The 27,998-nt window shown below is 47.2% G+C and overlaps 2 protein-coding genes across 10 annotated transcripts; one reads left to right on the top strand and one right to left on the bottom strand.

The window, feature by feature from the left end:
- Window positions 1-647: 647 nt before the first annotated feature.
- LOC143314899 (protein-methionine sulfoxide oxidase mical3b-like) lies at window positions 648-20,910 on the top strand. 9 transcript variants are annotated; one of them, XM_076722212.1, is made up of 33 exons: window positions 648-746; window positions 2,106-2,472; window positions 2,796-3,003; window positions 3,083-3,199; window positions 3,575-3,673; window positions 4,425-4,580; window positions 4,681-4,781; window positions 4,876-5,133; window positions 5,280-5,395; window positions 5,662-5,788; window positions 5,890-5,983; window positions 6,225-6,372; window positions 6,516-6,712; window positions 7,057-7,157; window positions 7,237-7,299; window positions 7,384-7,575; window positions 9,815-9,898; window positions 10,485-10,644; window positions 11,883-11,980; window positions 12,374-12,446; window positions 12,596-12,755; window positions 13,304-13,512; window positions 13,684-13,752; window positions 14,082-14,765; window positions 14,852-14,934; window positions 15,125-15,196; window positions 15,839-15,889; window positions 15,994-16,239; window positions 16,641-16,734; window positions 17,106-17,156; window positions 18,989-19,088; window positions 19,183-19,256; window positions 19,667-20,910. In XM_076722212.1, exons 2-33 carry the CDS (start codon window positions 2,209-2,211, stop codon window positions 19,849-19,851), a joined length of 4,734 nt encoding a protein of 1,577 aa, XP_076578327.1. In that variant the 5' UTR covers window positions 648-746; window positions 2,106-2,208; the 3' UTR covers window positions 19,852-20,910. The 9 variants fall into 9 exon arrangements, 7 of the variants coding, with proteins under 7 accessions (XP_076578327.1, XP_076578328.1, XP_076578326.1 ...); XM_076722213.1 differs by having other exon boundaries at window positions 3,572-3,673; window positions 9,824-9,898; XM_076722211.1 differs by having other exon boundaries at window positions 3,572-3,673.
- A 543-nt stretch (window positions 20,911-21,453) lies between these two features.
- On the bottom strand, window positions 21,454-27,887 carry lta4h (leukotriene A4 hydrolase). The gene is made up of 19 exons (XM_076722746.1): window positions 27,672-27,887; window positions 26,314-26,444; window positions 26,112-26,232; window positions 25,409-25,477; window positions 25,170-25,274; window positions 25,021-25,073; window positions 24,863-24,935; window positions 24,587-24,727; window positions 24,476-24,499; window positions 24,308-24,378; window positions 23,736-23,847; window positions 23,394-23,538; window positions 23,201-23,304; window positions 22,747-22,817; window positions 22,606-22,660; window positions 22,429-22,524; window positions 22,202-22,284; window positions 22,015-22,119; window positions 21,454-21,884 (listed from the first exon to the last, which is right to left on the bottom strand). Exons 1-19 carry the CDS (start codon window positions 27,819-27,821, stop codon window positions 21,746-21,748), a joined length of 1,848 nt encoding a protein of 615 aa, XP_076578861.1. The 5' UTR covers window positions 27,822-27,887; the 3' UTR covers window positions 21,454-21,745.
- Between the last annotated feature and the right edge of the window lie 111 nt (window positions 27,888-27,998).

Genomic DNA, 27,998 nt, shown 5'->3' with positions numbered 1-27,998 from the left:
TGCTGCTCTTTCAGCTTCGGTAATCACATTTTATTTAGCTTGTTTGCACAGTTAAAACTTCACTTCAGGCTGCTTTTAATGTAAGTTGAATTAAATAAAGTGTTTTTCTTTAGTTTATTGCTTATTTTAGTCACATAACCAGTTAAAAACATTATAATCATATATTTCCTTTACAAAGATGTACAAGTTTCATTTTCAGTTCTGCTCACTGTCATTGTTGCAGTGGCCACCAGTAAACACTAGAGGGAGCCACTCCTCCTCCTGAGGAGCTGACTGCTGCTTAATGAGCTTTAGAAGAAGTTTCTGTTTCATTTACTTCCTGATCTGCAGTGTTTCCACGTTTCCATTAAATCGTCTTTCTCTGGGGTCAGTGTGGACTTTAAAACTATAAATGTCTGAAGAGAATATTTTAACACCTTTAGCTCAGTTCGTTTTGAAAGTCTTCACCTGTGATGAACACGTTGGTGCTTTGTGGATCAGGTGTGATGATGATGATGATGATGATGATGATGATGATGATGATGATCTCTGGCTCCTGATCTCCTCTCGTTCATCTCGTTAGCTCAGACCAAGTCAGATTACAGATTACTGTCTGTCCCCAGGGGGCGGGATGAGTGGAGACAGACTCCGCCCCTGACCTTAGACACTGTGTGTGTGTGTGTGTGTGTGCGTGTGTGTGTGAGTGATTACTGTGGATTTAGACGTTCGCTGGCAGCAGCTGAAGATGGAGAGCAGCTCTCTGAGACGTGAGTCCTCACTGCTTCATTTAACACATTTACATGTGAATATTGTACGTGTGTGTGTGTGTGTGTGTGTGTGTGTGTGTGTGTGTGTGTGTGTGTGTGTGTGTCCCAGCAGCTGTTCAAGATCACTTTAAACTCAGTGAAAACATGAACCTTTGGTCATGTGTTCTGTTGCAGAAGTGTAGATTAGCCTGCTGGCAGACAGACAGACAGACAGACAAACAGGTAATTACTGTGTTTGGAAACGAATAATCAGCCTATCAGAGCAGTTACAGGTGTGTTTATCAGCAGACAGGTGTCTCTTCTACCTGTACTGTCAGATTTTATTGGTGCTTCAAGATTTATTCTCCTCTCTTACAGTCAGGTGTTCTGCTTTTTACAGGTCATTATTTGTATGTGTGTGTGTGTGTGTGTGTGTGTGCATGTGTGGCCATGAACATGCAGGTCCCCTTAATGTCATTTAAATGTTAGGATGGAGACTGGGGTTAAGGTTAAGGTTAAGGTTAAGGTTAACGTAACCCTCCACCAAATGAATGTAAGTCTATGTAACGTCCCCTTAAATTATGTATACTCTGCTGTGTGTGTGTGTGTGTGTGTGTGTGTGTGTGTGTGTGTGTGTGTGTGTTGGTGCTTGGTGGAGATGGATCTGTTCTGTATGAGCCTCTTTGTTTCTATTTACACTCTGTTAACTCTGCACACACACACACACACACACACACGCTGTCACACAGATCAACACGTTGGTCATGTGACACGGACACAGTGACATCATTCTGACGCTGTGTGATGTTTAAAGCTGCAGCTCCTCATTAAGATGTGAACTAACTTCAACGTGTTTGTTTCAAGAACTTTGTAGTTGAACAATAAATTTCAGCTCGACGTCCTTTTACGAGCTTTTTCTCTGACCAGACCGGTCAAGGCCGCCCGCCCTGATCTGGTTCTGCTTGAGGTTTGTGCCTGTTAGAAGGAAGTTCTTCCTCTCCACTGTGGCCAAGTGTTCACCCATGAGGGAACTGTTGGGTCTCTGTGGATAAAGAGTTCAGTCTGAACCAGCTCTGTGTGGAAAGTGTCCTGAGACAACGTCTGCTGTGATTTACATACAAATAAAACTGAGCTGAAATGAATTGAAATACCCTTAAAATGAAACTGTTCTATTGCCTAAACCGTCCACAGTTCTGTGTAAAAGTACAGTTCTGGAGTCCTGCAGTACAACTGAATTTCCCGCTGTGGGATTAATAAAGTTATCTTCGTATCTCTGACCTCACATGTGAATCTCTTTAACGCTCAAAGCTGCAGCAACACTTCAAGAATTCAAAGAATTTGTAAAAAAATGTCTAAATCTGTCCAACGTTTCGGTTTCAGGGTGAATCGTCCCTCAGCTGTCAGAAGGCGAGCTGGACTCTCTCTGTGACATCTTCAGCAGGTGACAGCCCTCCCATGGTGCCCTGCAGCCTCTGGGGTCGTCATGGGGGATGAGTCCTACCCAGAATGCCGAGCTCAGGAGCTTTTTGATGAGTTTGTGTCGTCGTCAACCTGCAGGGCGGCGCTGTGGTCCTTCAGCCAGCTGTGCGAACACCTGCAGCTGGACAAGAGCACCGCAGAGAGGCCGCTGTACCGACCAATCAAACAGCGCCTCAATTACTGGAAGGCCAATGCTCTCTGGGCCAAACTGGACCGAAGGGCGGCTCAGCAGGAGTACCAGAGGGCCCGAGTCTGCAGCAATACCACTGTATGTTTTTACTTATCTCCTTACATAACGTCCAACAGGGCGGCCTCACGGCAAGAAGCTCGAACCTGCTGGCCGCCCGGCGGACGTGCCGGCTCCTCCCACCGTCCAGACACAGTAGTTCATTGGTGGCTCTAAAAGTTGCCTGTAGGTGTGAATGTGAGCGTGAAGAGCGTGATGAATGGCTCCATACTGTGTATGTGTGCACAGCATCATGTGTTGTCTATCATAGATACGTATTGATCTATATATGATTGGCCACCTGTTGTCTTTTCTCTGATTGGTGCATTGGTGTCTTCTCTCTCTCTCTCTCTCTGATTGGTCAGTGTGTGATCATTGGGGCGGGGCCCTGCGGTCTTAGGACAGCAGTGGAGTTGAGCTTCATGGGAGCTCGGGTGGTGTTGCTGGAGAAGAGAGACTCCTTCTCCAGAAACAACGTGCTCCACCTGTGGCCCTTCACCATCCACGACCTGCGAGGCCTCGGGGCCAAAAAGTTCTACGGAAAGTTCTGCGCCGGCTCCATCGACCACATCAGTGAGTCTGAGATCTGCTGCACCTGTCTGATCAGAACAGCTGGATCCTTCAGTCAGCACCACCTCCCTCCTCTCTGCAGGTATCCGTCAGTTGCAGCTGGTCCTGCTGAAGGTCGCCTTGTTGCTGGGGGTCGAAGTCCACGTCAATGTGGAGTTTAAAAACCTGGTGGAGCCACCGGAAGATCAGCACCGACACAGTGAGAGCTACAGTGATTTTAAGAAAGCGGCTGGTTTGTGATCTGTTGTTGTTATTAAAACTAGAAAAGGTCACATTTCTGAAGAAAACTGTATTTTTAAACATGTGAAAGCAGCTTCAACCTGTGTGGTGTCTGAAAGTGGTTCAAGTGTCAGTGGAAGTGATGAAAAGCCCTTGATAAGTGCAAGTTAAAGACACCTGTTCAAACAACAAGCTGACTAATAATCTTCCTGTGTTCTGTGCACCTGTGCACCTGTGCACCTGTCCACATGTGCACCTGTCCACCTGTCCACCTGTCCACCTGTGCACCTGTCCACCTGTCCACCTGTGCACCTGTCCACCTGTCCACCCGTCCACCCGTCCACCTGTGCAGCAGTGGGCTGGAGAATGGAGGTGAGACCAAAGTCTCATCCTGTCAGTCAGCTGGAGTTTGACGTCGTCATTGGAGCAGACGGACGCAGGAACACACTGCCAGGTATAAAAACATTTTGCGTCTGTCTAAGTCCACTTTAGTCTGCTGACAGCTGATCCAAGACTCCACGACTACGTCAGACAGCTGACGCCTCCTTCAGGCTGAAGACCAGACCACAAAGTACAGCTGTGCGTCTGGTTCAGAGTCTGATGAATCAAACGTAATCCGTGACAGTGTGGAGCTGAGCCTTCTTTAACAGGTAGAGCAGTAAGTCAAGCAAAAGAGTGCAGACTACCAAGTGTAGCTGAGTCTCAGGGCCAATCACACTTGGTTATATTTTAGATGAATGCTAGCCGTCATCCTCACAAGGTAGCATTAGCATTTCTGCATGCTCACGTTGCTGAACGTCACATTGTAAATGTTAAATAACGTAAGCATGTTAACATGCATTAAGCTCAAATTACAGCTCAGCGTGATGAAGGCTGAGCCCAGTTTGACCATGTTGATATTATATCATAGCACAGCACAGGATAAACCCCCAACCAAGGGGGCTAAAATGGTGCATGTTCGGCTTCTGCTTGATACATCGGTGATATTGTTGACAGTTGGTGCTGTTTTAGTGTCAGTGTAAGTTGTTTATCCGAAGTTGTTTTTCTTGTAATATTACCAGTGATATTATTTTTTCTCAAATTATTATACCTTTATTTATGTAATATTTAATGTTTTTCATATGATAAAATTAGAAAAAATTACAGCTAATCTTTACAGTGAATTTTTAGGTTTGTTTTTTGTCTTCAACTGTTTGTGAGAGCAGGTTTCAGGCGTAAAGAGTTCAGAGGGAAGTTGGCCATCGCCATCACAGCAAACTTCAAAAACAGAAACACCACAGCTGAGGCCAAAGTGGAGGAGATCAGCGGAGTGGCTTTCATCTTCAACCAGAGGTTCTTCCAGGAGCTACGAGAGGAAACTGGTGTGAACGTTTCTGAAGTCATTCTGAGGCTCTTAACTCTGATGTTCCTCATAAAGTGGAACGTCTGACCTCATCGTGGTCTTCTATCCGACTCTTTCAGGGATTGATCTGGAGAACATTGTGTACTACAAAGATGATACTCACTACTTTGTGATGACTGCAAAGAAACAGAGCCTGTTGGAGAAAGGGGTCATTTTACAGGTAAAATCACACACCTGGATAAATAACAGAACCACACAGTTAAGACCGAGACAAGTCTGAGATGACAGAAAGATATCTGTTATTCCCGCGTCAGGATTTTGCAGACACTGGGCTGCTTCTGTCTCGGGGGAACGTGGACCAGAATGCATTGCAGATGTATGCCCGCGAGGCTGCTGACTTCTCCACCAATCACCAGCTGCCATCTCTGGACTTCGCCATGAATCACTATGGTCAGCCAGATGTCGCCATGTTTGACTTCACCTGCATGTACGCCTCAGAGAATGCCGCCATGGTTCGCCAACGCCACGGACACCAGCTGCTGGTCACACTGGTGGGGGACAGTCTGCTGGAGGTGAGACAGCTGGACATACTGGTTTGATGGATACAGATAAAGATCTGTATGATGAGTCATTGATTTATCATCCTTAAAAACATTTAACCTCCTGAATCAGACAGACAGTTCATGATGATGATGTCTGTCTTCCTGTCTGTCTGCAGCCCTTCTGGCCAATGGGAACAGGGATAGCTCGAGGGTTTCTGGCAGCTCTGGACTCAGCCTGGATGATTAGAAGTTGGTCTCAAGGAGGAGCTCCTCTGGACATCCTGGCAGACAGGTCAGCATATAAATCATCATATATTGGTGTGTCCTCTACCAGAGGCCTGGCTGCTGGATCTACTCTCCCAGTTCGGGGGTCACAGCCCCTAATGTTCCTGTTACCACTGTGACCACTTTGGACTTCACCACAGAATTCCAGCTGGGTATCTGATGACTGGGAGGGTGGACATGTTGATGGCTTGGGGGTTCCTTCCATTGACAGCGCCACAAAAGGACAAACTAAAACTATGCTGTCTCTCTCTCTCTGTCCTGTCTGTCTCTCAGAGAGAGTTTGTACCGTCTCCTCCCTCAGACGACTCCAGAGAACTTACAGAAGAACTTCAGTCTGTTCACAGTTGATCCAACAACACGATACCTGAACATCAACCGTCTGCTCATCACACCTGCACAGGTACACACACATGTTCAACTCTGCATCCAGTTAAATCAATAGATTTTAACACACAGCCAACTAATGAAATAACAAACAACCGTTTTTTTTTTTTCCTGCAGGTGAGACACCTGGTGGACACAGGAGAGGAAGTGGGTCTAAACACAGTCTGTGAGGACATCATCCGTCTGCCATCGCCCAGATTCCTCAGACAAGGTGAGTTCAGTCTTCCTATAAAATACTCACAGTTTTGTTGAATTAAATCGGATGTGATTGGTCTCCTGTCTGGTTCTTTGTGATGTGATTGGTCTCCTGTCTGGTTCTTTGTGATGTGATTGGTCCCCTGTCTCGTTCTTTGTGATGTGATTGGTCTCCTGTCTGGTTCTTTGTGATGTGATTGGTCCCCTGTCTCGTTCTTTGTGATGTGATTGGTCTCCTGTCTTGTCCTCTCTGACAGATTCTTTCTCTCAGTCCAATAAGCTGCTAACTTGGTGTCAGGAGCAGACTCGTGGTTATCGTGGCGTTGCCGTTAGTGACCTGACTACTTCCTGGAAGAGTGGCCTTGCTCTCTGCGCTCTGATACATCGATATCGACCTGATCTCATGTAAAACTCTGCACCTGACTGAGACAATAAACAATCAAAAACAATTCAAGCATTCAATGAAGACATGGGACACATTTTCTTTTACATCAATTTCGGATGCAGTTTTGACTACCTTTCTTCCTGATGTCCCGTCTTCCCCTCAGTGACTTCGACTCCCTGGATGAGTCGTCGGTGGAGGAAAACACTTGGCTTGGCTTTGATGTGGCCGAAAGAGAGTTTGGGATTTCTCCTCTGATGACGGTGGAGGAAATGTTGTCTGTAGCAGAACCAGACTCTCTGTCGATGGTGATGTACCTGAGTCAGTTCTACCAGCTGCTGAAAGACACGCCGCCCCCTCCTGGTGAGACACAGGAGAAACTAACCTAACCTGAAACCCAAAAAAAAGGTTGTTTAGCCCTCCTCCCTCCTCCATAACCTCTCTGAACTTTGACTACACCTGGTTTTTTGTCTCTGTGATCATTGAAATTGCAGCCATCTTGGCATCCAGGACTTGTCTGCTGCTTTAAGAGAATGCTGGACCAACCAAGCCTGAAAGGCCTCCTTCATCAGCTTGAAGATGCTTGAAAATGATCAGTCTGTTAAAGAAAACCTCCATCAGATGACTCTGCAGCAGCTGTTTGACGATAACACACAAACGTGATATCATGATGCTGTCTGTCTCTGAAGTCTCTCCTGATGTTTCAGGTTGTCTGAGTCAGAGCTCTGACCTGAGATCAGCTCTCATCACTCCGGCCTCTCTGCTCAGCAGACTGGGACTCAGTCCATCCAGAAAGAGAAACCCAAAGGTTCCTGCAGCTCTTTATTACTCTCTCGTCTTTATTCTTGTCATACCTTTGAGCCGGTAACACCTCGATGTCTCCACAGGAGCACAGAGAAGCTCGGGGTAAACGGAGGAAGACCAGTCGAGCCTGTGGAGAGCAGCAGGAGGTCAGGGTCTGCATTTACAAGAGCAGAAACTTATTTCACTCTTCAGTTCGATGTTTTCTGTTTAAATCAAGTTCTTGCTTCCAGTCATGTGACCTGAACAGTGATGTGGACAGCCAGGTGTATGATGAGGCATTTGTGGGTCCGTCCGGCCGCTCCAGAGTGCGTCTGATGGCCAATCAACTGCAGGCCAAGCTGGACAAGAGCTCAACTTCCTGCAGGAGTTCTTCTTCTTCTTCTTCTTCTTCTTCTTCTTCTGTAACAGCTTTACGTCAACAGGTGAGATCAGAATGACATCGTACACACAGGTGTCAGATTCATCGTTCATCAAACAAAGATAGACGTCAGACTGAACCAGACAGCACGGCTCATTGTTAGACTGTGACTCCGATCATGAATTCATAACGTACAGCTGTTTCTGACCGTGTCGACCAGCAGGGGGAGCTGTTGTCCAGCCTCCCCCCCCCACAGTCTCCAGACTGTCAGCAGACTACAGCTCCACTTCACACGTCATCATGGAGACCGGTAAAGACTGCTAGTCAGCAGAAACCAGTAGAAACCAGTAGAACCAGATGAGCCCTCGGCAACATGCACCCTTTGTGTTCATAGATCCGTCACTGCAGCTTCAGCTCTGCTTCATCAGAGTGTTTGACGTCAGTAACCTCTGACTGAAAAACAGGAGAAAGATCACGTCTACGTGTGGCTCTGCATCCTGAACTGGTCGCTGGCTGCCCTCACCTGCCATATAGAAACCCAGCTGACTGTTACCTGGTGAGTCCAGGTGTTTCCAGATGAACAATAATGATCATCTTCCCTCTCAGCTCCACTGGAGGTTCATTTATCTATAAAACATCAACAAACCCGTAACGTCTGATTTCCTTCAGCATCACATGAAACACTTATTTTAACCAAAGTGTGAAACATGACGTGAGGACGTGGAATCGTCTGCAGATTCTCTCAAAGTGAAACAGATCTGATGGAGCGAGGCTTCGTGAGGGGACGGAACAGAAGCGGTCGAGTGTTTCCAGTTCCTGTAGATTGAGCAGGAAACTGGTTCCACTGGTCATTTCTGTGAGGAAGTCTTTGACACTGGTCTCAGTGTCGTCTCACAGGTTTAACGGTGACGCTGCAGTGATGGAGGCTGCTTGATCTCCACCTTCAAACATCTCCACCAGGAAACACATGTAGTGCAGCAAATAGTTTCCCACGTCCCTCTGACATCTAGTGGAATAGAGGTAGAAAGTAAAAGTATTTTTTAAAGTCGTACTTGAGTATTTGAGTAACCGTCCACATATAAATGTCCCATTTGTCTCTGTGGAACTGCTCATCAGAGGAAACGAACTCTTCAGCAGGAACAGATGAGTTTTCGCTTCAAAGAAAAGATCAAGTCTCAGGCTGCGGCCAGTGTGGAGGAGCAGGTACAGCGCTGCAGTGCATTCTGGGTATCTGTGGTGTGTTGTTCAGTGTGTGTGGAGTCGCTGTTAGTAATGAAATGCAGGTCAGCAGCTGTTTGGTCCCTCCAGCGGTTTGTTCAGTGCCAGCGATGCTCTGCAGGCAGAAGGTTCATGTGATCGTCTGCAGACCGAAACAAACTGTCCTCACTGTGAATCGCATGAATAGTTTCTATTGAAGAGAGAAGAGCTGACTTCAGATCAGCCTGCAGCTCCAGCAAACTGAAGCTCTGGTGTGTTTGTGAGTCCGTAGCTGGACTTCCCCACTCGCTGCTGACACAAGCAAAGTTTATTTTCTGCTTTCGTCTTTGTTCTGTGAATGAAAAGCCATTTATTGAAGACCGCAGATGAAGAATGTGCCTCTAACAGCAGCACTGAGGACGTATTAGCACTGACTGGAGGTCTGTGTCTGTGCTCTCACAGAGCATCTTCAGTCAAACCAGCTCAGTTTGAACCATCAGAAGAAGTTTCACTCCACCTGCTTCATCAGCACTTCAGGGGCTGACTTTCGTATCCCAGAATGCACTTCACACCTACCCAGCGGAGGGAGGAGACCCTGAGTCAAGCTGTTAGCTGTTCGTTTGTTCTTTCGTTACTTCAGAAGTTCATATGTTTCTTGTAACATTCAGATTTTTAATATGCGGTTAGTTTCTGAAAAGTATGTCTGGAATTTGCTCGATGCTTTCGGAGACGTGAGACGGACCGGCTGTCTCGGCAGCTAACAGCTTCCTCAGAGGAGCTGTCCGTCAGTGTCCATGGTCTTCATCCTGGTCTTCATCACGTCTCTGAACATCAGAGAGAAAGTGAAAACAGGTGGAGTGAGACCTCTTCACACAGGACACGACGCAGGCCTGAGAGCGTCTGTGTGAAGGAGTTAAGAACTTCATTTCCCATGATTCTCTGCCACGACACCACAATGATGAAAACAGAACAAAGAGAATCTAAAGTGAAGAATCTGTGACTGTAACCTGTCTGTCTGTCTGACTTCTGTCTGTCTGTCTGTCTGTTTGTCTGTCTGTCTGTCTCTCCGTCTGTCTGTCTGTCTGTCTGTCTGTCTGTCCTCTTAGTGTCTGCAGATGTACACTGGTGGAGTAAGCTCATTGGCTGAGCAGATAACCAATCGTATTCAGAGTCAGGAGGACGTGAGTTTGGTAAGAATGTGATTGGTTCACCTTGTAAAGGTCACATGATCCCTCTTTTCCATGTCACGTGCTGATGAAGACAGTGTGATCGGTCAAAAGCTCCAGAACAGTTCAGGTTGTTTGATCATGTTGATGTTCTGTGTTTGAGTCCCACACAGTAAAAATACTCCATTAGTCAGAGGCTTACTGTCTCTGCTGGAGGTGGAAGTACTGGAGTATTATCAGCAAAATACTCGGTGTCTGTCTCTCAGAGCCTGTCTGTCTCTCAGTGTCCGTCTCTCAGTGTCTGTCTCTCAGTGTCTGTCTCTCAGAGCCTGTCTGTCTCTCAGTGTCTGTCTCTCAGTGTCCGTCACTCAGAGCCTGTCTGTCTCTCAGTGTCCGTCTCTCAGTGTCTGTCTCTCAGTGTCTGTCCCTCAGAGCCTGTCTGTCCCTCAGTGTCTGTCTCTCAGTGTCTGTCTCTCAGAGCCTGTCTGTCTCTCAGTGTCTGTCCCTCAGAGCCTGTCTGTCTCTCAGAGCCTGTCTGTCCCTCAGTGTCTGTCTCTCAGTGTCTGTCCCTCAGAGCCTGTCTGTCTCTCACAGCCTGTCTGTCCCTCAGTCCTCAGGCTGCAGTGCCGTGTGTTTCTTCTGTCAGAGGAGGGTTTATGTGATGGAGCGTTTGAGTGCAGAAGGTTTGTTCTTCCATCGAAGTTGTTTCCAGTGTTTCCACTGCAGCAGCACGCTCAGACTGTCTGCTTACGCCTTCGACCAGCACAGCGGTGAGTGTTCGTCATCATCATCATCATCATCATCATCATCATCATCATCATCAGTTAAAGCATCACCTCAGTCACATATTTCAGCCTCCACACAGTGAAGGAAAACAGTTAGAAACACGACGTTTAACTGACTGAAGAAAGAAAAAGAAAGAAAAAAGAAAGAAAAATATGCTGAGAGATGAAAACAGTGATTAAATTAATTAAACCAGTTTATTTCATGTGCTCAACAGAGGAACATGTGACTGTTTGATGGATCATCATCTGCACAAGATTCAGAGCTAAAGCACTGACCAATCAGGAGACAGGAGGCCTCACTGCACTGACACATACAGAGTGTGTGTGTGTGTGTGTGTGTGTGTGTGTGTGTGTGTGTGTGTGTGTGTGTGTACGGTGGTCATATATGTTTATTACTGTAAACATCAGTGAAGTCATAAAACTGAGAAGTGATAACTCAGATTCATGTTTCTCTCGTGCTTCATGAAGTTGATCTTTGTTTACGGGTTTCTTCTCTCAGAGTAGAGCAACATTTTCCACATGTTCACTTCTTTAAATGACCTTTTTTTAACTTTATTAATTTTGTAATAGTGTCCTGAAGGACATGAAGACATAAATTACAAACACATGAAAGCACATGACTCCTGGTCCTTCGTACTATATTTAGCATTTGTGTCCTTGGAGCTGCAGCAGCCTGAGGAAGAGGATGAACTGAAGGCTCCGTTCACTCGTTCACTCGTTCACACGTTCACACTTCAGCTTTCTTTAAGGCTCAGATTAGTGCAGTATTCTGTGGCTGGTGTGACGGCGTTTACTGCACTGCAGTACGAGATTTTAACATCAGTGTGTGTTTTTATGTGTGTGTGTGTGTGCATGTGTGTGTCGATGTATCTCAGTGTGTGTGTGTGTGAGTGTGTGTGTGTGTGTGTGTGTGTCGATGTATCTCAGTGTGTGTGTGTGTATGTGTGTGTATTAATGCATCTGTGTGTGTGTGTGTGTGTGTGTGTGTGTGTGTGTGGTCCACAGAGCTCGTATTGTGTGTTTGAGCTTCAGGAAAAACGAGCTCTCCTGTCTATTTGATGAACAGTGTGAGCCAATCAGAGCGCAGCGGTCACATGACCAGAGTTTGAAGCGCGAGGCGGGCGTCAGATGGAGCGTTGGTATAAATCTGGCCTCTGGTTCGTGTCTGCTGTAGCGCGTGCTCCGCGTTGTTTTCACATGCTGTGTCTTCTGTCGTGTCTCAGGGAGGTTTTACTGTCTTCAGCGCGACGACTGTCGTCTGAACGCCGTGACGGCGAGGAAGAGGCCGAGCCAGTCCGCCGCGCCACAGCCCACAGCAACGGTGAGGAAGTCCTGCTCAGGTGTGGTTGCTGAGCACGTGCTGTTGTGTTCCATCTGTGTTGATGTGTGCCCTGGCCCTGGTCCTGGTCCTGGTCCTGGTCCTGGCCCTGGTCCTGGTCTTGGCCCTGGTCCTGGTCCTGGTCCTGGTCCTGGTCCTGGTCCTGGTCTTGGTCCTGGCTCTGCTCTTGGTCCTGGCTCTGCTCTTGGTCCTGGCCCTGGTCCTGGTCCTGGTCCTGGTCCTGGTCTTGGTCCTGGCTCTGCTCTTGGTCCTGGTCCTGGTCCTGGTCCTGGTCCTGGTCCTGGTCCCAGTCCCGGTCCCGGTCCTGACTGAGATCACATATATTTGACTGTAATTTTTGACAGAAACACTGGAGCGCGTTTGTTTTCTTCACAGGCGTCTCTGGGCTCGGCTCCCTCGCGCTCCTCTGCAGACTCTCTGACCTCTGCTGACCGTCGTCGATCCTCAGGTGAGCTCTCTTCACCTGTGTCGTCCTGTCAGTCTTCATACCTGGTCACGCTGAGCATGCTCCTTAAACTGGAATCAATGTGGGCTTTAGTGTGTGTGTGTTTCTGTGTGTGTCTGTGTGTGTGTGTGGCTGTGTTGGTGTGTTTGCAGTTGTTTCTGTGATGGCGGCGACGCCGGAGAGGATCGAGCTGGAAAACTACCGCCGGAGCTCGATGAAGGTGGAGACGGAGCTGCTGGAGGAGCCCGAGGAGGTCTCGGAGGAGACGCTGAACCGTTTCAACCTGAGCCTGGACGAGAAAACCAGCCACAGGTCTGGATCAGAGTCTCTGTATGGAAGGTCTTTAAGGCCAGGAAAAGATAAAAATCCATGACATATGAGGAACATTCAAAATAATAGATACTGAAAGTCAGAATTGACAATTCAAGTTATTAATTAATTATTTAAGTAGATTTGTGAGTGTTACATTAAAACCATTTAACAACCTTTTAAAGCCGCATTTATACATTTCTTTATTATCGATGACTTAAAAGCAAAGCACAACTTCATAACATTCAAAAGTACAAATTTCATGTCAAAAGATTCGACATCACAATCAGGATTTAAGGCAAAACTGTGACTTTTGAGGTTAGAATCAGTAGATATTATGACAAAATGACTTTTCAGTCACACGTACGACTTTTCCTCTCAATAATTGAGACTCTTTCAAAATTAACTTTAAATCCTAAAATATACGACATGAAATTTCATCATTTTGACTCACGATGCGTTTTGCTGGCAGTAGTGGTCTTCCATAAATGTGTGACGTCGTTCCTCCTCACAGGGAAGCAGAACTTCAGTTCGTCTCTTTGTGTTTTCAGTTCAGAGTCAGAGATGGAGGAAGAGGAGGAGGAAGAGGGCAGCGATCGACTTCATGTGACCTCAAAGGAGATCAGAGCTTCATGGAAGGAAACTCTGCAGCTCCACCTTAGAGACAACCAGGAGGAGGAGGAGGGGGAGGAGGATGAAGAGGAGGGAGAGGTGGAGGAAGAGGAAGAGGAGAGAGGCAGTGAGGTGGAGTCCAGTGACGGTAAGTCTCGGTCTGTGTTTTCTGTGAGGTGTGTGTGTGTGTGTGTGTGTGTGTGTGTGTGTGCGTGTGTGTGTGTGTGTGTGTGCGTGTGTGTGTGTGTGCGTGTGTGTGTGTGTTGTATTGTGTTAAATGCTGTAATGTGTGTTGTGTTGTGTCTCCCCCTGTTGGTAGAGGGGGAGTACAGCCCCTGCGACATGGAGCGACACTCGGGCCTGTGGCTCCTGTTAGAGGAGGAGACAGGTAGAATCCAAACTAACCAAACTACATTCAGAAAAACATGAAATTTAGATGAATTCACTGCATGAAGCTGCTGCCATCACTTCAACAACGTGAACGTCATTTTAACCAGCTGCTGATGTTTTTAACACGCTGTTTCCGTTCATGCTGATCGACATTAAAAAAGTCTAAACGTCAGACGTGATGATCTGAACGAGTTTTCAGTTCACGTGTGAAGGACTAACTTTTGATTTTGAAAATATCCTGGTGCTGGTTTCCACATCGCTGCCCAGCACAGACGGACTGACAGAAAACATCCTGAAATCTTTTCCTTCTTTGTTTTCCTCCCTCAGAGGACGAGTGTCCTCTCATCAATCAGAGCACATCCTCAGTACCAGGAAGTGACATCACACACTGCGACACATCTGCAGAGTCAGCTTTCGGCCCGCCGCCCTGCGTTCCCTCCTCCACGCCTCCGTCCGAGACTCCGCCCATCACGAGCACACCCTCCACCGCTTCCTTCATCACAACGCCTGACTCCGCCCCTGACGACGACAGAGACGTGGCTCCGCCCACACAGCTCATGCCTGTCATCGTCATGGAAACAGCTGCTCAGAGACACGTCCCCCAACAAACTGCTAGAGGGCGGGGCTCATTTGATGACATCAACCCTGAACTGCCGCAGAAGAAGCCCCTCCTCCTGCAGGTGAGAGGGGAGGAGCCAGAGCAGGAAGGGGCGGGATCACTTGAGGAGGCAGCAGAGGTGAGGAGGAGGAGAAATAGAGGAGCCCACAGCCTCCCCCCCCGCCTCCTCATTCCCCCTCTGCAGGGTGGGGGCGGGGCTATCCCCTTCCACTCAAAGGGTCTCCGAGAGGCTCCGCCCCTCAGACAGGCAGATGTGGAAGGGGGCGGGGCCAGAGCCTTGTGGAGGGCGGTGTTCTTTGGCAACAGAAAGGAGAAGAAGAAGTGGAGCAGAACCTTACCTCCAGGTGCAGAGAGGGTGAACAAGGACGCGGCCAATCAGAGCAGATCTACAGGTGATGACATCATAAAGAAATACCTTAAGACAGAGTGAGTCATAGCAATGAGGTAATAGTTCTACTTCCTGTGTTACTGTCTTCAGATGTGAGCGCGAGGGCGACGGAGGAGTCTGACCTGGAGTCGTCGGCTCTGCTGCAGAGATGTTCGCTGAAAGCCAGAAACAACGTAAGACTCAAACACACGAGCATCATGTCACGTCACGCCACGCCACGCCACGCCACGCCACGCCACGCCACGCCACGCCACGCCACGCCACGCCACGCCACGTCACATCATGTCACGTCCACTTGAGTCTTGTGATTCCTGCCTGTAGACGTCCTCCCCCGTGTTAACTGTCCTCTTCTGGTGTTTGCAGCTGCATTTGGAGCTGCTCGACCTCACGTCTGAGTTTCACAGAGCCACAATAAAAGAGGAGGAGAACCAGCAGGTATCAGCTGTGTTTCAGGCTGTTGTGGATTTTAAGTTGTGCGACTGTGACTGAAAGTTGTTTATCAGCCACACAGAGACTGAATGAATGTCTTGGCGTGCAGACTAAAGACTTGGACTCAAATCAGATTTAAATGACAAATCGTGGACTTGGACGTGACTGCTGAGAGACTTGACGTGATTTGACCCTGATGAACTCCTGAATGTTTAAATATGTGCATTGAACGCTTGTTGTCAGTCCTGTAATCGTAATAGTCAGCACTCGACACGAGAGACGTCCCACTGGTGTTCTTGTCTTGACTTGGACTTTGACTTGTCTCAACCAACTTGAGACTTGCCTCACCGAGTTCAGACTAGACTTGGACCTGTGACTAGTGACTTGAGACTGGCATGAGTCTGGACTCACAGGTCTCAAGTGGCTTGAGGCTTGTTTTGACTTGACTCTGGACTCTGGATTGTCTCGACTGACGTCTCCTCCGTCTTGTCCTGATTTGAGACATGAACCCATCACAGCTGACTTGAGACTTGACTTGGATGTGTCCTTGAAGACCAGAGAAATGTTTGTTTGTTGCGACCCGATGCTGTTTAAATCACTTTAAGTCTCGTCTGTGTTTGGTTTGTCTTTGTGTTTCATGTCTCTCAGCCGGCATATGTTCCTCATGCTCTGGCTTTTAGACGAGCGTATGCCATCAAGGTACAGGCGCGTCTTCACCACTGTGGAATACAAAGAGGTCTGATCATCCACAGTCCTGCCAGACTTCCTGAAATGGACTGACACTGCTGTACGTGTTGTTTCAGACACGCTCTCTGAAGGACAGAGTCCCCGTCCAGGACTCTGACAGAGAGTCCTCATGTCCCACGGAAGTGGTGGGGGTCCTGGTCCAACCAAAGGAGCCGTCCAGTCTGAGTGTAAAGGAGACCATGTTCCAGAGGGGACGGGAGGACAAAGATGAAGACCTTGATGCCAAAATCACCCGACGAGTTCAGAGAGCTGCTAGAAGAAAGGCCAAACAGGAACAGCTGAAGAGACTCCACAAAGCTCAGGTGAGACAGAGACAACAGAGACGGTCAGGGTTAAACACCAGGTCCACCTGAGGACAGAGACAACAGACAGTCAGGGTTAAACACCAGGTCCACCTGAGGACAGAGACAACAGACAGTCAGGATTAAACACCAGGTCCACCTAAGGACGAGGACACACATCTTACTTCTTCAGTCCAGCAGGTGGCAGCAGAGTCAAAGCAAGCCTGGATTCAAACTGTCTAATCAGTCTGTCAGAATGAACCAGACCAGAACTAAAAGGTCCAAACGTAACTGAAGACAGGTGGGACATGTGGGACAGGTGGGACATGTGGGACAGGTGGGACAGGTGGGACATGTGGGACAGGTGGGACAGGTGGGACAGGTGGGACAGAGACTCTGTTTCCTGACTGTGTTTGTTTCAGATGATCCAGAGACAGCTGCAGCATGTGGAGGAGAGACAGAGACAGCTGGAGGAGAGAGGAGTGATGGTGGAGAAAGCTCTGAGAGGAGAAGCAGGTAATCACACTGATCCCGGTCCTGGGAAGTCCTGGACCAGGTCCCCTTTAAAGGGTCCGCTTCTCAGACCTGTCGAGTCTCAGCCAACAGGTTAGAACCGAGACGTGTTTAAGGCGGCGGCGAGGAGACACGGCGAGCTTCTAACCGCCCACGTCCAGACGCCTGCATCCTCTGACACACACACACACACACACACACACACACACACACACACACACACACTTCAGTCTTTTTGTTTTTGTCTTTTGTACGTCCTTTTTTCAAGAGTTCAGTGTTTAAACCGGAGTCAGACTCCTTGTATGTGCACATTCTGATTCTGATCAATTCATGTAAAGTCAAGAATGAAGTGACCTCCGCTGTGTTTCTGTCAGATTATTGGGGAGACGACGACGACGGCGAGGACATCGAGCTTCACCTCGGAGGTTAGTTCACAACTCGATGTGCTGGGGGTTACTGTAGTATCCCAATGTAGGACTGATGTAGTATACATTTAAAATGATATTGTTTTTTGTAAGTGGGTCTTTTTATGAGGTTACTGCTGACCCGTCCACAACAGTATATTATACTACACCATACTACACTATACCTGTAGGAGCCATTCTTCATTTATGTTGTGCAAGTTCTTTACTTTGACCACAAGGGTGCGTTGTAGTTTTTGTCTCTCTGTTTAATGAGTAACCTCCCACCAGCTGCTCAGCAGCAGCTGTACAAAATGAGGTGAAGATTGGTAGTTTGAGTTGAATGGTGGTGGGGAGCACAACAGTTCTTACCGACAGCCAGAGGAAGCCAGTGCTCTTTAAGCTCAACATCAACTTCAGGGTAAAGTTCTGTTTTGTATATAACCTTTTTCATTTATTTGCAATAAATGGGAACATCACCCAAAGATAACAACTTGAAAAGGACATTGTTATTTCTGGAATCGAGTTAAGACCAATCCTGAAGCCACCATTACATGACGAAATTAAGTTTTTGTTTGATAGTCATCACAATACCTGTCTAACATCTACACAATACTAGAACTATAGTTGTGTTGTAGTGAATTACCACAGGGTGGCAGTAAATAGTTGTCCGTTGTCAGAAACATCAGCTGGTTCCTCATCAAACAGTAAATCTGTTGGGTTCCTTTTGTCGACTCTTCACGTCCTGAAACTTCTCACCGAACACCTGAAGGAGTTTCACCTGAGCAGCAGGTTCAGAGGTCAGAGAGCTTCTGTTCTTCAGAGCAGGAACGTGCTCAGTGTTTCCTCTTCCTGTTTCTCATGTGACAGCAGGGAGCTGAGAAGCTGCTGGAGCTTCAGCTCAGAGGTTCTTGGTAACGTCCACCATGAAGGTCAGATCACAGAGACACTTTCTGTCACTGAGCTTCACGTCAGCTTCTCCTTCATCTCTGTGAATTATTCAGTCGAACTGAGGCTTCGGACAGTTTGACTTTGTCTGCTGCTCTCAGCTCCACAGCAGCAACGAGGCTCTGCTTCACCGACTCTCCTTCTGAAGGAGGTTTCAGCTTCTTGGCTGTTAGCTGTTTAAGAATTCCCTCATGGACCAGACCAAACGGCCTCGAGGGTCATCTGTGCCCGGAGGCCGGAGGTCACTGTGGTGTACAGTACATTATAAAACGGAAAGGTGAAATCCGGCAATCTGATTGGCTGTTAACTGTGATATAATGAGCGTGTACCACAACACACACACACACACATCACAGCATATCACTCCACTTCAGGGAAGCAACAATGTTTCCATGACAACAACCAACTGTTACAGTACGCAGCAAATAGTATCCGGTGTGACGTCTGTTTCTTTAAGGCGTTAACATCGAAACCTGTTCAGGTCAGTCGGGATCAGACGGTGACACTCAGGGCTCTGTGGGATGGTCTGTCACTGACCGAACAGCCTCATGGAAATGATATTTTACATTTCTTCACATTATTTACTGACGTCATTTGGTGCTTTTAAAGTCATGATATTCAGATGCCGCTGCTGCGTCTCCAGGTGTCTGCCGCGACGTCACATGTAGTCGCTTAATAAAGTCACTCAAAGCTAAAACTGTTAAAAAAAACTCCCATTCATTGAGAGTTCATTCATACCACGTGGTACACTGAGCGCATATCACGGCCTGTCGTGATGTATCGCTTAATCATACTGCTCTGTACTCACCTCATCTGTCAGAGAAGAGACAGAATATGTTGGTTTTTGTTTGCTCCTGTTTTATTTCTGTATTTCGGCTGAACTGACCCTGTAACACACCGTTCTGCAGGACTGGGTAAACTGGATAATCCAGCTCTGATGCAGCAGTGGTTCCAGCTGGTCCAGCAGAAGAACTCTCTGGTTCGGTATGAATCTGAACTCATGATATTGTGAGTATCTGATCTTTACCGTCATCAGGTTCAGGTTTATTAGGATGAATCAGGGCGGTCTGGGTCAGTCCTCAGCATCTCTGCTGTGTTTCAGCGCTCGAGAGTTGGAGTTGGAGGACCGACAGAGTCGACTGCAGCAGGAGCTCAGGGAGCGGATGGCTGTGGACGGTACCTTCACACCGACCGACTGACGGACACGAGAAGCAGAAGCGTCTGTTTCTCACTTAAAGAATCATTCTGTCATCAGAAAAACACAGTTTAACAGAAGTCTGAAAACGTGTCGCTGTAACAGTGGAAACGCGTGTTTGAACAAATGTGATAACCCAGTGAACACATGAAGTGCAGCTGCACCACTTTGACATCAGACCACTTTTTAATGCTCACACTTTCAGGACGATTGAGAGGAGACGTTCGAGGATTTTTAGAAATCTGCGTTTACGTGTTCACAGGTTTCTACACCTAAATACTCACAGTTTGACACATTCGGCCCCTGGAGTCTGTCTTTGAATGTCTCACTAGATATTACAGTAATATTTAGGACAGTGGACATTAACTCTGTGTGTCCTGGTTGTGTGCAGACCACCTGAAGGAGGAGTGGGAGCTGGTGGAGGAGCGTCTGATCCTGGAGGAGATGTTGGAGGTGGTGGAGCAGAGAGACTCTCTGGTGTCTCTGCTGGAGGAACAAAGGCTGCAGCAACGACAGGAAGACCAGGACCTGGAGGAGGTCATGACAGCCCGAGGACTGGGACTCAGCTGGACCTGAACTGATCTGAACTGGTCTGCAGTGATGTCATATTCTTCTTCTTCTTCTTCTTCTTCTTTAACTCGCTGCTGGAAGCTCGGTGACATCATGACTGTTTGTGGTGCTAGTCAGCTAGCTACACTTACTAAACGCTAAAATGCTAGTTAGCCACAATAGCCCATCAATGTATATGGCTTCCAGACTGTTAGCAAGCTAACTCTCTGGGTTGCTAATCCCGTAATAAGTTAACTCCGTTAACTCCTTTGTGATGGCCGACTTCATACCTGCTGCATCTCTGCACGTCACGCTTACGTCAGTCAAACGACAGCATTGAGTATTTCTCACGAGCCACTCAAGCCTGTTTCACTATAATCATCATTAACATACATAAACCAGAATCTCCACAATTTAAAATGTTTTCTCTCTAAATCTACATTTTGTTAATGGCTGATTGTGCTGATGGTCAGCAGATCCTGCAGCCACCAGGGGGCGCTACTGTGTCACTGTCGGTCACGTCTGTTAATCCAAGAACGCGTGAAGTTGTCATGTGGTGTTAGACTTCCTCTACGCGGGATTAACGAAGTGCTATCAGAGCTACCCTGTAACAAGCTAGCTAGCTGGAAACAGGCAAGTGTTAGCCAGCCACAGCAACCTGCCGTCTTAGCTAGCTTACAAGCTTCCAGTTAGCAGTATCCAGTATCTGTACTGTACAGTATCCAGTATCAGTACTGTACAGTATCCAGTATCAGTACTGCACAGTATCCATTTCACCTTTGTGTTCACTGAAAAATGAAACGTTCCACATTAAACAGACAGTTTTTAATTATTCATTTCAATTTAAAGTCAGTTTGACGTTTTCACTGTCGTGCCAACACCATCAGCTGCTGATCTGATCTACCAAACTTCACCTGCTGGCCTTATTCAGCCTTCACCAGTGACTGTTTGTTGACTGTGTTCCCATGAAGTGTTGCTCCTGTTTAATGTGACTGTGATGAGCTGATGGTTATTAATGTAACTCTAACTGCACTGAACAACAAACAGCCTTCACATCTTCTTGTATAATAAATGATTTACAGCTTGTTTCTGCTTATTGGTCTGTGTTAAAAGAAATGCTAAGTGATGCTAAGCTAGCTAACGTCCACGGAAGAAAACGAGGTTCCTGCAAATTCTCAGGTTTTTCATTTTTTTGACAAACAGCTGCAGTGAGTACTTCATATACTTCATATACTTGTAATACTCGTTCTTGTTCAACGCGTCTGTGCTGTAACTCTTCCTGTTGGTTCACGTTAACAGACCATGTTGAAACTGATCATTGATCCATAACTGATGACAACAACAGGAAGTGTGAACACATGAGGCTGTGGGTTTGAACAACACGAGCGAACGAAACATCCTGTAATGTTCATCAGAGTTACTTCTGGACATTATCAGCTGATGGTCAGCGTCAGCATGAACACATGAACACTGGTTCCAGTGTGAAAGCAGCAGCTCCAACGTGAACACATGAACAGTTTGTGTTGTCATGTGTTCATCTTCATGCTTTTATTTTGTAGTTTCATACACATCTTTCAGCTTCGATGTTTCATGATGATATTTAACATGTTTTCAGAAACAGAACAGCAGCAGAGTTTATTTCTTTATTTGTGACTTTATTTATTTATGAAATCAATATTTCTCTTCTGCTTCTTCTTCTTCTGCCCTGAGATGAAACATTTATACAGACGGAAACAAAAAATTTAACCAAAGCATCAAATTATTGATTCAGTTTGAGAAACTGAAAACAGAAGCAAAGAAAGAAGAGTTGCTGCTGATCCATGAATTAATACTGGTTACATACTGGTTTTACAGACTGGTTTCTGGTGTTTCAGACTGGTTTTACAGACTGGTTTCTGGTGTTACAGACTGGTTTCTGGTGTTACAGACTGGTGGTGCTGCTGGCGTCCACCTTCAGGTCTTTGGCCACCAGTCCGGAGGTGACAGGGTGCATCGCCGCTCTGTTAGCCAGAAACACTGAGACGGCTTCATCGTGGTACTTGTCGAAGTTGAACACCTCTCTGAAAGAAAGGAACAATGATAAATACTCAAACTGAAAAATAAAGCAGAAACACTTTAACGGAATTCATGAGTCAAACATTGAAAATCCTAAAAATAAGTCACTGAAACATGAAGCGAGAGTAGAAATACCTGAAGAGCGGTCTGGTGAACTTCATCCTGCCCTGCTCTGTTGCCATCTTCAGCGCCATGGGAACGGCTTCCTCCCACCTGGACCGAACACACAGCCTCAGCCACCTGGAGGGAGAACAGCCAATCATCAGGAGGTTTCCAGGGAGGGGCGGGGCTTTAAAATGAAGGACATGATGTGGACTCATACCTGAAGCGGATCTCTGCGTTCATGCAGGCGTTGAGATCGTAAACCTCCTGCATCTTCTTCACATGAGTCAGAGGAAGAGGATCCTGAAGGAAGAGCAAGTGAAGGGTTGATTAGGTGAAGTGGACTGAAGGTCAGGTGGACTGCTGTGTAAGTGAACTACTGGTGAGGTGGACTGTCACTGAACTGGACTGAAGTGAAGTGGACTGTGGTGAGGTGAAGTGGTGTACCTCCTGAAGCAGCAGGGACAGGAACTCAATGACCTGGTGGGATGACAGCGACTTCACATCAGACTCCTTAAAGTTGGTCAGGTCCTGGTCTTTGGCCTGAAAGAGGGCAGAGGATAGAGGTTTGGTTAAAAAAAAAATAAAACAATGAAACAGGTTCATATGAGGTCCAGGTCTTACCTTGATCCATCTCTGGCTCAGAGCAATGCAGGCGTCGGCCAGCGTGGTGTCGTACCTGAAACACAACGATGGAAGAAGATCAGAACAACCAGCTTTAAAAGGACCAGAGGACCTGATGGAGGTCTGACAGGATCCACTCACTGAGGTTTGACTGGAGGCATCCCGGGGGTGAACATCCAGGCGTTCCAGTCCACTTTGTTCAGGATGTCCACCTGAGAGGCATGAACACAGCTCAGCGTTACCTTCAAACCTGCTGCAGGTCGTTAAGAATGTTTGTCAGCCGACAGAATTCAGTTTGACACAGCAGGAACAAAACTGAGGACACGCTCGTCTTTGGTCTGAATGTTGTCCAGAGGCATCCCACACTTCTGCTCTGACCCACAGAATGAACCAGCAAGCAGCACCTGAATGCCCCACGCTCATGAAAGTCCCTGAACGACCCACACTCATTGAAGTTCCTGAACGCCCCGCGCTCTGGACGCCTCATGAAGTCTCAACAAAAAGACAAAGTCAGAACGTGTTTGGCTCGTCTTGCAGAGTTTGTCATGATCTCGGAGGTAACTCAGACACAGCTGAGCGTTCAGGTGTTTCTCACCTTGTCTTTGAAGTAGGTGAACAGGTAGTTCTTCCATTCGTCTGTAGTGACGCTGCTGTAGGCAAACAGCTGGATATATGACTTCACAAAACCCATGAACACCTCTGAGGAAGACCAAGCAAGCAAGCAAGAGGTCAATGAATAGCGTAGGGACAGACGGTTTGTGGTGTGTCCAGGTGTGTCCTGGTGTTACCTGGCCCTCCCATCAGCTCCTCCAGGTGGTACAGCAGAGCAAAGCCTTTCTCGTAGGGCACAGAGGAGAAGGCGTCGTCGGGGTCGACGTCCTGCAGGCTGGGGACCAGGTTGGTCAGAGGGTTGTTGGCTCCAAAGGTGTTCACCTGAGTGATGATGCAGACAGGTAAGAAACACCAGAAGAAGAAACATACAAGCTGCTTCGATCAAGTAGTACCAAATGTTTGACAAGAAAGTCTGGAACAAAATACAAATATTAAAAATCAAAAGACAATAAAACCAGATGAGAACACAGCTAGGTTCAGGTTCTGGTTCAAGTTCAGGTTCTGGTTCAGGGCCTCACCGAGTCCTGCAGGTCCTTCCAGCCCCCCATGGCTTTAAACTGTCGGAACTGCTCACTGTTCATACACCTGCCAATCATCCTCTCCAGGTACACGGTGTGACCCTCGTTCAACCTGAAGGCAACAACAGGAAGTCGTCACTCCTTCAAAATAAAATCATCTTTAAAAAACGATAAAAATCAGTGGAATATTAAAACAAAAGAAAAACAGCCAGGCTTCCTGTTCATCCAATCATCAGCTGGAAAAAGTGACAGGAAGTAACTCCGGCAGGACGTTTCAGCAGTCACATGACATCCTTTTGTGTGCCGATCATGTGACTTGTTTGTGTGTATTTCCTGTCACTTTTTAATGTGAGGAAGCGTCTTGCTGGCGGTCCTCACTCAGAGACACATGGGACAGTTTGTCTTCAGAGATCTTTATCGATCAGATCTAAAATGAGCTTCTTTCATCTGTTAATCAAACACTGTTTTCTGATTGGATGGAACGTTACAGGAGAGGCGAGCGGCTCCATCGAACCCTCTGACGCTTCTTTCTCATGTCTTTATTAAAGAGGACGGCGGCCGTGTCTGTTTACCAGAAGTGTTCCCACGTCTTATTGGTCACCAGATTACCGGTCCAGCTGTGGGAGATCTCATGAGCGATCACCTGACGGCGAGAACACGGCCAGGTGAACACGGATGAACACATGAACATTTACTGACATGAAGGCTGGCAGAGTTTTAAAAGGAGGACTTGGACTCACGTTGGACAGAGACTTGTCTCCTGCCTGTAAAGAGACAGACACAGTAAACAGCTGATCGACAGTCACCTGTGAGGACGTCACTAATGATCGTCAGCGTGTTGCTATAGATACCAGTAATGTGGGCGTGGCGAAGGTCAGGCAGGGGTTCTCCATTCCTCCATAGGGGAACGATGGAGGAAGAACCAGGATGTCGTACTGACCCCAAACATACGGTCCCGCCAGGTCCTCAGCCGTCTTCAACATGGTCTCTGTCTGAGACAGCGAGAGACCATCTGAAACCAAGCGTCCGGTGTGTACGTGTGTGTGTGTGTGTGTGTGTGTGTGTGCGTGTGTGCGTGTGTGTGTGTACTGTGGCTTTCAGGTTCTGCAGGGTTCCATGTGATTCACCTCAGAGAACTCAAATGCTGCTTTGTCCACAAACTCGCTCTCAGACCAGACTCTGGACCTCGGCCCGATCTCCCTGTCAACCAATCAGAGCACAGAAGCACTGTTTACCTGCTCCAGGTGACATGATGACATCAGTGAACAGGTGAGACTGACAGTACCTGCTCTCCAGAGCTCCAACAACAATGGCAATCAGGTAAGAAGGCATGGGCACCTGTGGACAAAGGTCAAAGGTCAAGGTGAAGTGTGGGTCGTTAACGTTAAATGTGAATAAAGTTCACTGATTCAAATGACAGAGCAGCGGACTGACCGGCTGTCTGAACCTGTACACGATACGGTTACTGTCCTGAGGGTCAACTTCCTGTCCGTCCCTCATCGCACTCATCACAGCCACCAGGTCTTTAGGTACAGACACCTGAGAGACGAAACACAGTCACACCTGAGGGACAACACACAGGTCACCCTAGAGACATAACAAACAACCACACCTGAGGAGTGACATCACTGCCTGCAGGCGCACAGCTCAACAGGTGTGTGTGTGTGTGTTACCTGAGCGTAGTAGGTGTGTTTGACAGATGGACTGTCCTGACAGGGAATCATACTCCTGCAGTGATGAGCCTGTAAGACAAAACACAGGGACTCAGTCAGGACACAGACACACACACAGACACACAGACACACACACAGACACACAGACACACAGACACACACACACACACACGTTGATCTGTTTTCATTCGTACACACACTGACATGGATTCACAGAGGACGTCTTCAGGGTCTCAGAGTAAACTACTTCCTGTCAACAGGCAGCCGTCACTGAAGACACTCTGAAAGAACGTTCAACCTAAAACCACAAGAAACAGGAACCAGGACACTGGTTTGGAAAGAAAAACCAGTTTAGAGAACAAACTGAGAAACGTCTGAGATGAAGAAACTTTAACTCCTGTTGAAACGTCTGAAAACTGACTTACACAAGACGCTGTCTCACACAGCTGTCCATCGCCTCTGAACCTGAGACAGACTGAACCTGAGACAGACTGAACCTGAGACAGACTGAACCTGAGACACTCTGGACCTGAGACACTCTGGACCTGAGACAGACTGAACCTGAGACAGACTGGACCTGAGACACTCTGGACCTGAGACAGACTGAACCTGAGACAGACTGGACCTGAGACACTCTGGACCTGAGACAGACTGGACCTGGGACACTCTGGACCTGAGACAGACTGAAAACGAGCACACACACCTGACACTGGCTGAACAGGTACGGCTGTTTCTTCCCAGCAGTCTGTTCAGGTGTGAGCCACTGCAGAGCCGACGCTGACGGAGACGTCTCATAGGTCACCTCCACGATCACATGCTGCCCTCTGATTGGTCCACAACACAAAAACGTTAACAGCACCTTGTTTTGAAAAAATGTTACATGAGGAAAGAGAAGAAGAGGTCACCTGGAGAGGTCAAAGGGCAGCGCGATGTCCAGCGGCGTCCCCTTGAAGCTGTGTTTGGGGCCCATAGTAAACCGGGCCGCTTGTCCATTAGCATTCACAGAGACGATCTTCAGGTCTCTGGTGTCCAAAGTCTGCGGCAGATAAAAAGACACTTTAACTAATGCTGAGATTAATGTCAGCCCTGCCGAGTCAGCACGATCAGACCTGAGACATACCTGCAGATAAACACTCACCTGTCCCTCTCTGACCTCATTCTGCATACCTGCACTGACAAATCAGGCCTAAGATCAAAGTCCAACCTACTACATTTAATCTGTCTTAAATCTTGACTCCGCTGAAAAATAGAGATTAAAGCTTTTGTTTCAAAGTATTTCTTCAACTGTTGATACAGGAAATGTAAAGAATTACACCTGCACAGGTATAAAAACACGGAATGAGACGTTCACCATCAACAGAATCACAAGAGACTTTGGTCTTTGGACAAGCAGGTTCATTTCACGAAACTTCAGAGAAACAAAGTCAGCTCTGCTGTACACTGAGAAACACTCTGACTGCAGGTGAGCACACCTGGTTGACTGGATTCTGGCCTTCAAGTCAAAGTCCAGGATCACACAATAACTTCAGTCTGTCTGAAAACATGGAGTCACACCAAACTCCATTCTAAAACAGGGGAATTTAACGTCTCTCTAACAACGTGTCAGCATGTGTTTCTACACATGAAGAAAGGATTTTTTAACAAACAGCTGACGGTCACAGAAAGTTTCACATGGATTTGACTGATCAATCAGATCAGTTATTGAAATGAAATCTCAGCGTTTAGGAGCTGCTGAACTCCAATAAACTGCTGCAAACTTCAAATCTGACGATTTATTTACTGACCTCATTAAACCTGAAGTTAGGATTAGGTTAGGATTAGGATTAGGTTTAGGGGTTAGACATTGAGTTTAACCATCAGTGAAAAAGTCTTCATTTAGATGTTAGAATGAAATCTAACTAGATAAACAAATGAACTAAATAAAAAAAGTTTAGGATTTAAAAACTTCTTATCTAACAATTCAATCAGTTATTTGTCAGATTTCTTTAGAATTTGACTTTTCCCTCTTGAACAGTCCCAGCTGCATAGCCTGTCAGGTGGAGACAGAGATCACACACATTTCTAATAAAAATAAAAATATATAAAAGAGGAAATGATCAGGTTTTAAGCGGAGTTCTGCTTTATGAAATGACCACTTCACTGACCACAAACACCATGGGAAATGACGGAACTCAGCTCGTTTTCTACTGAATGAATGAGCCGTTAGCTTTGGGGCTAACATGCAGCTGTATGAGAGCAGAGCACCGGGCTCCGTTAACATTACCAGAGCAGAGAAACGGTCCTCGAGAGCCTCCACGGTGAGCTCCACCTTGGCTCGAATGACGTGTCTGTCGAAGTCCAGGTGGAGGGACAGGTTCAGGTGCTTGGTGACGCACCTGGTGAAGGAGGAGAAGGAGCACGGGTCTGAAGCCATGTTGATCTGTCCTGTGACAACAGGGAGACTGAAGCGGCTGTCCAACTGCCAGCCGGGTAACCACCGGAACGTGCTCTGTGACACTTCCGGCACCGGCCTTTTCAAAATAAGACTCAGCATAACAGAAGCACTTCTATATAAAATAATGTGTGGTAGATTTCGAGGTTGTGCGACATG

The sequence above is a fragment of the Chaetodon auriga genome, chromosome 22 (assembly GCF_051107435.1).
Source record: "Chaetodon auriga isolate fChaAug3 chromosome 22, fChaAug3.hap1, whole genome shotgun sequence".
NCBI lineage: Eukaryota > Metazoa > Chordata > Actinopteri > Chaetodontiformes > Chaetodontidae > Chaetodon > Chaetodon auriga.
The sequence above is the reverse complement of the archived record's forward strand: the minus strand, read 5'-3'. Positions and strand labels throughout refer to the sequence as shown.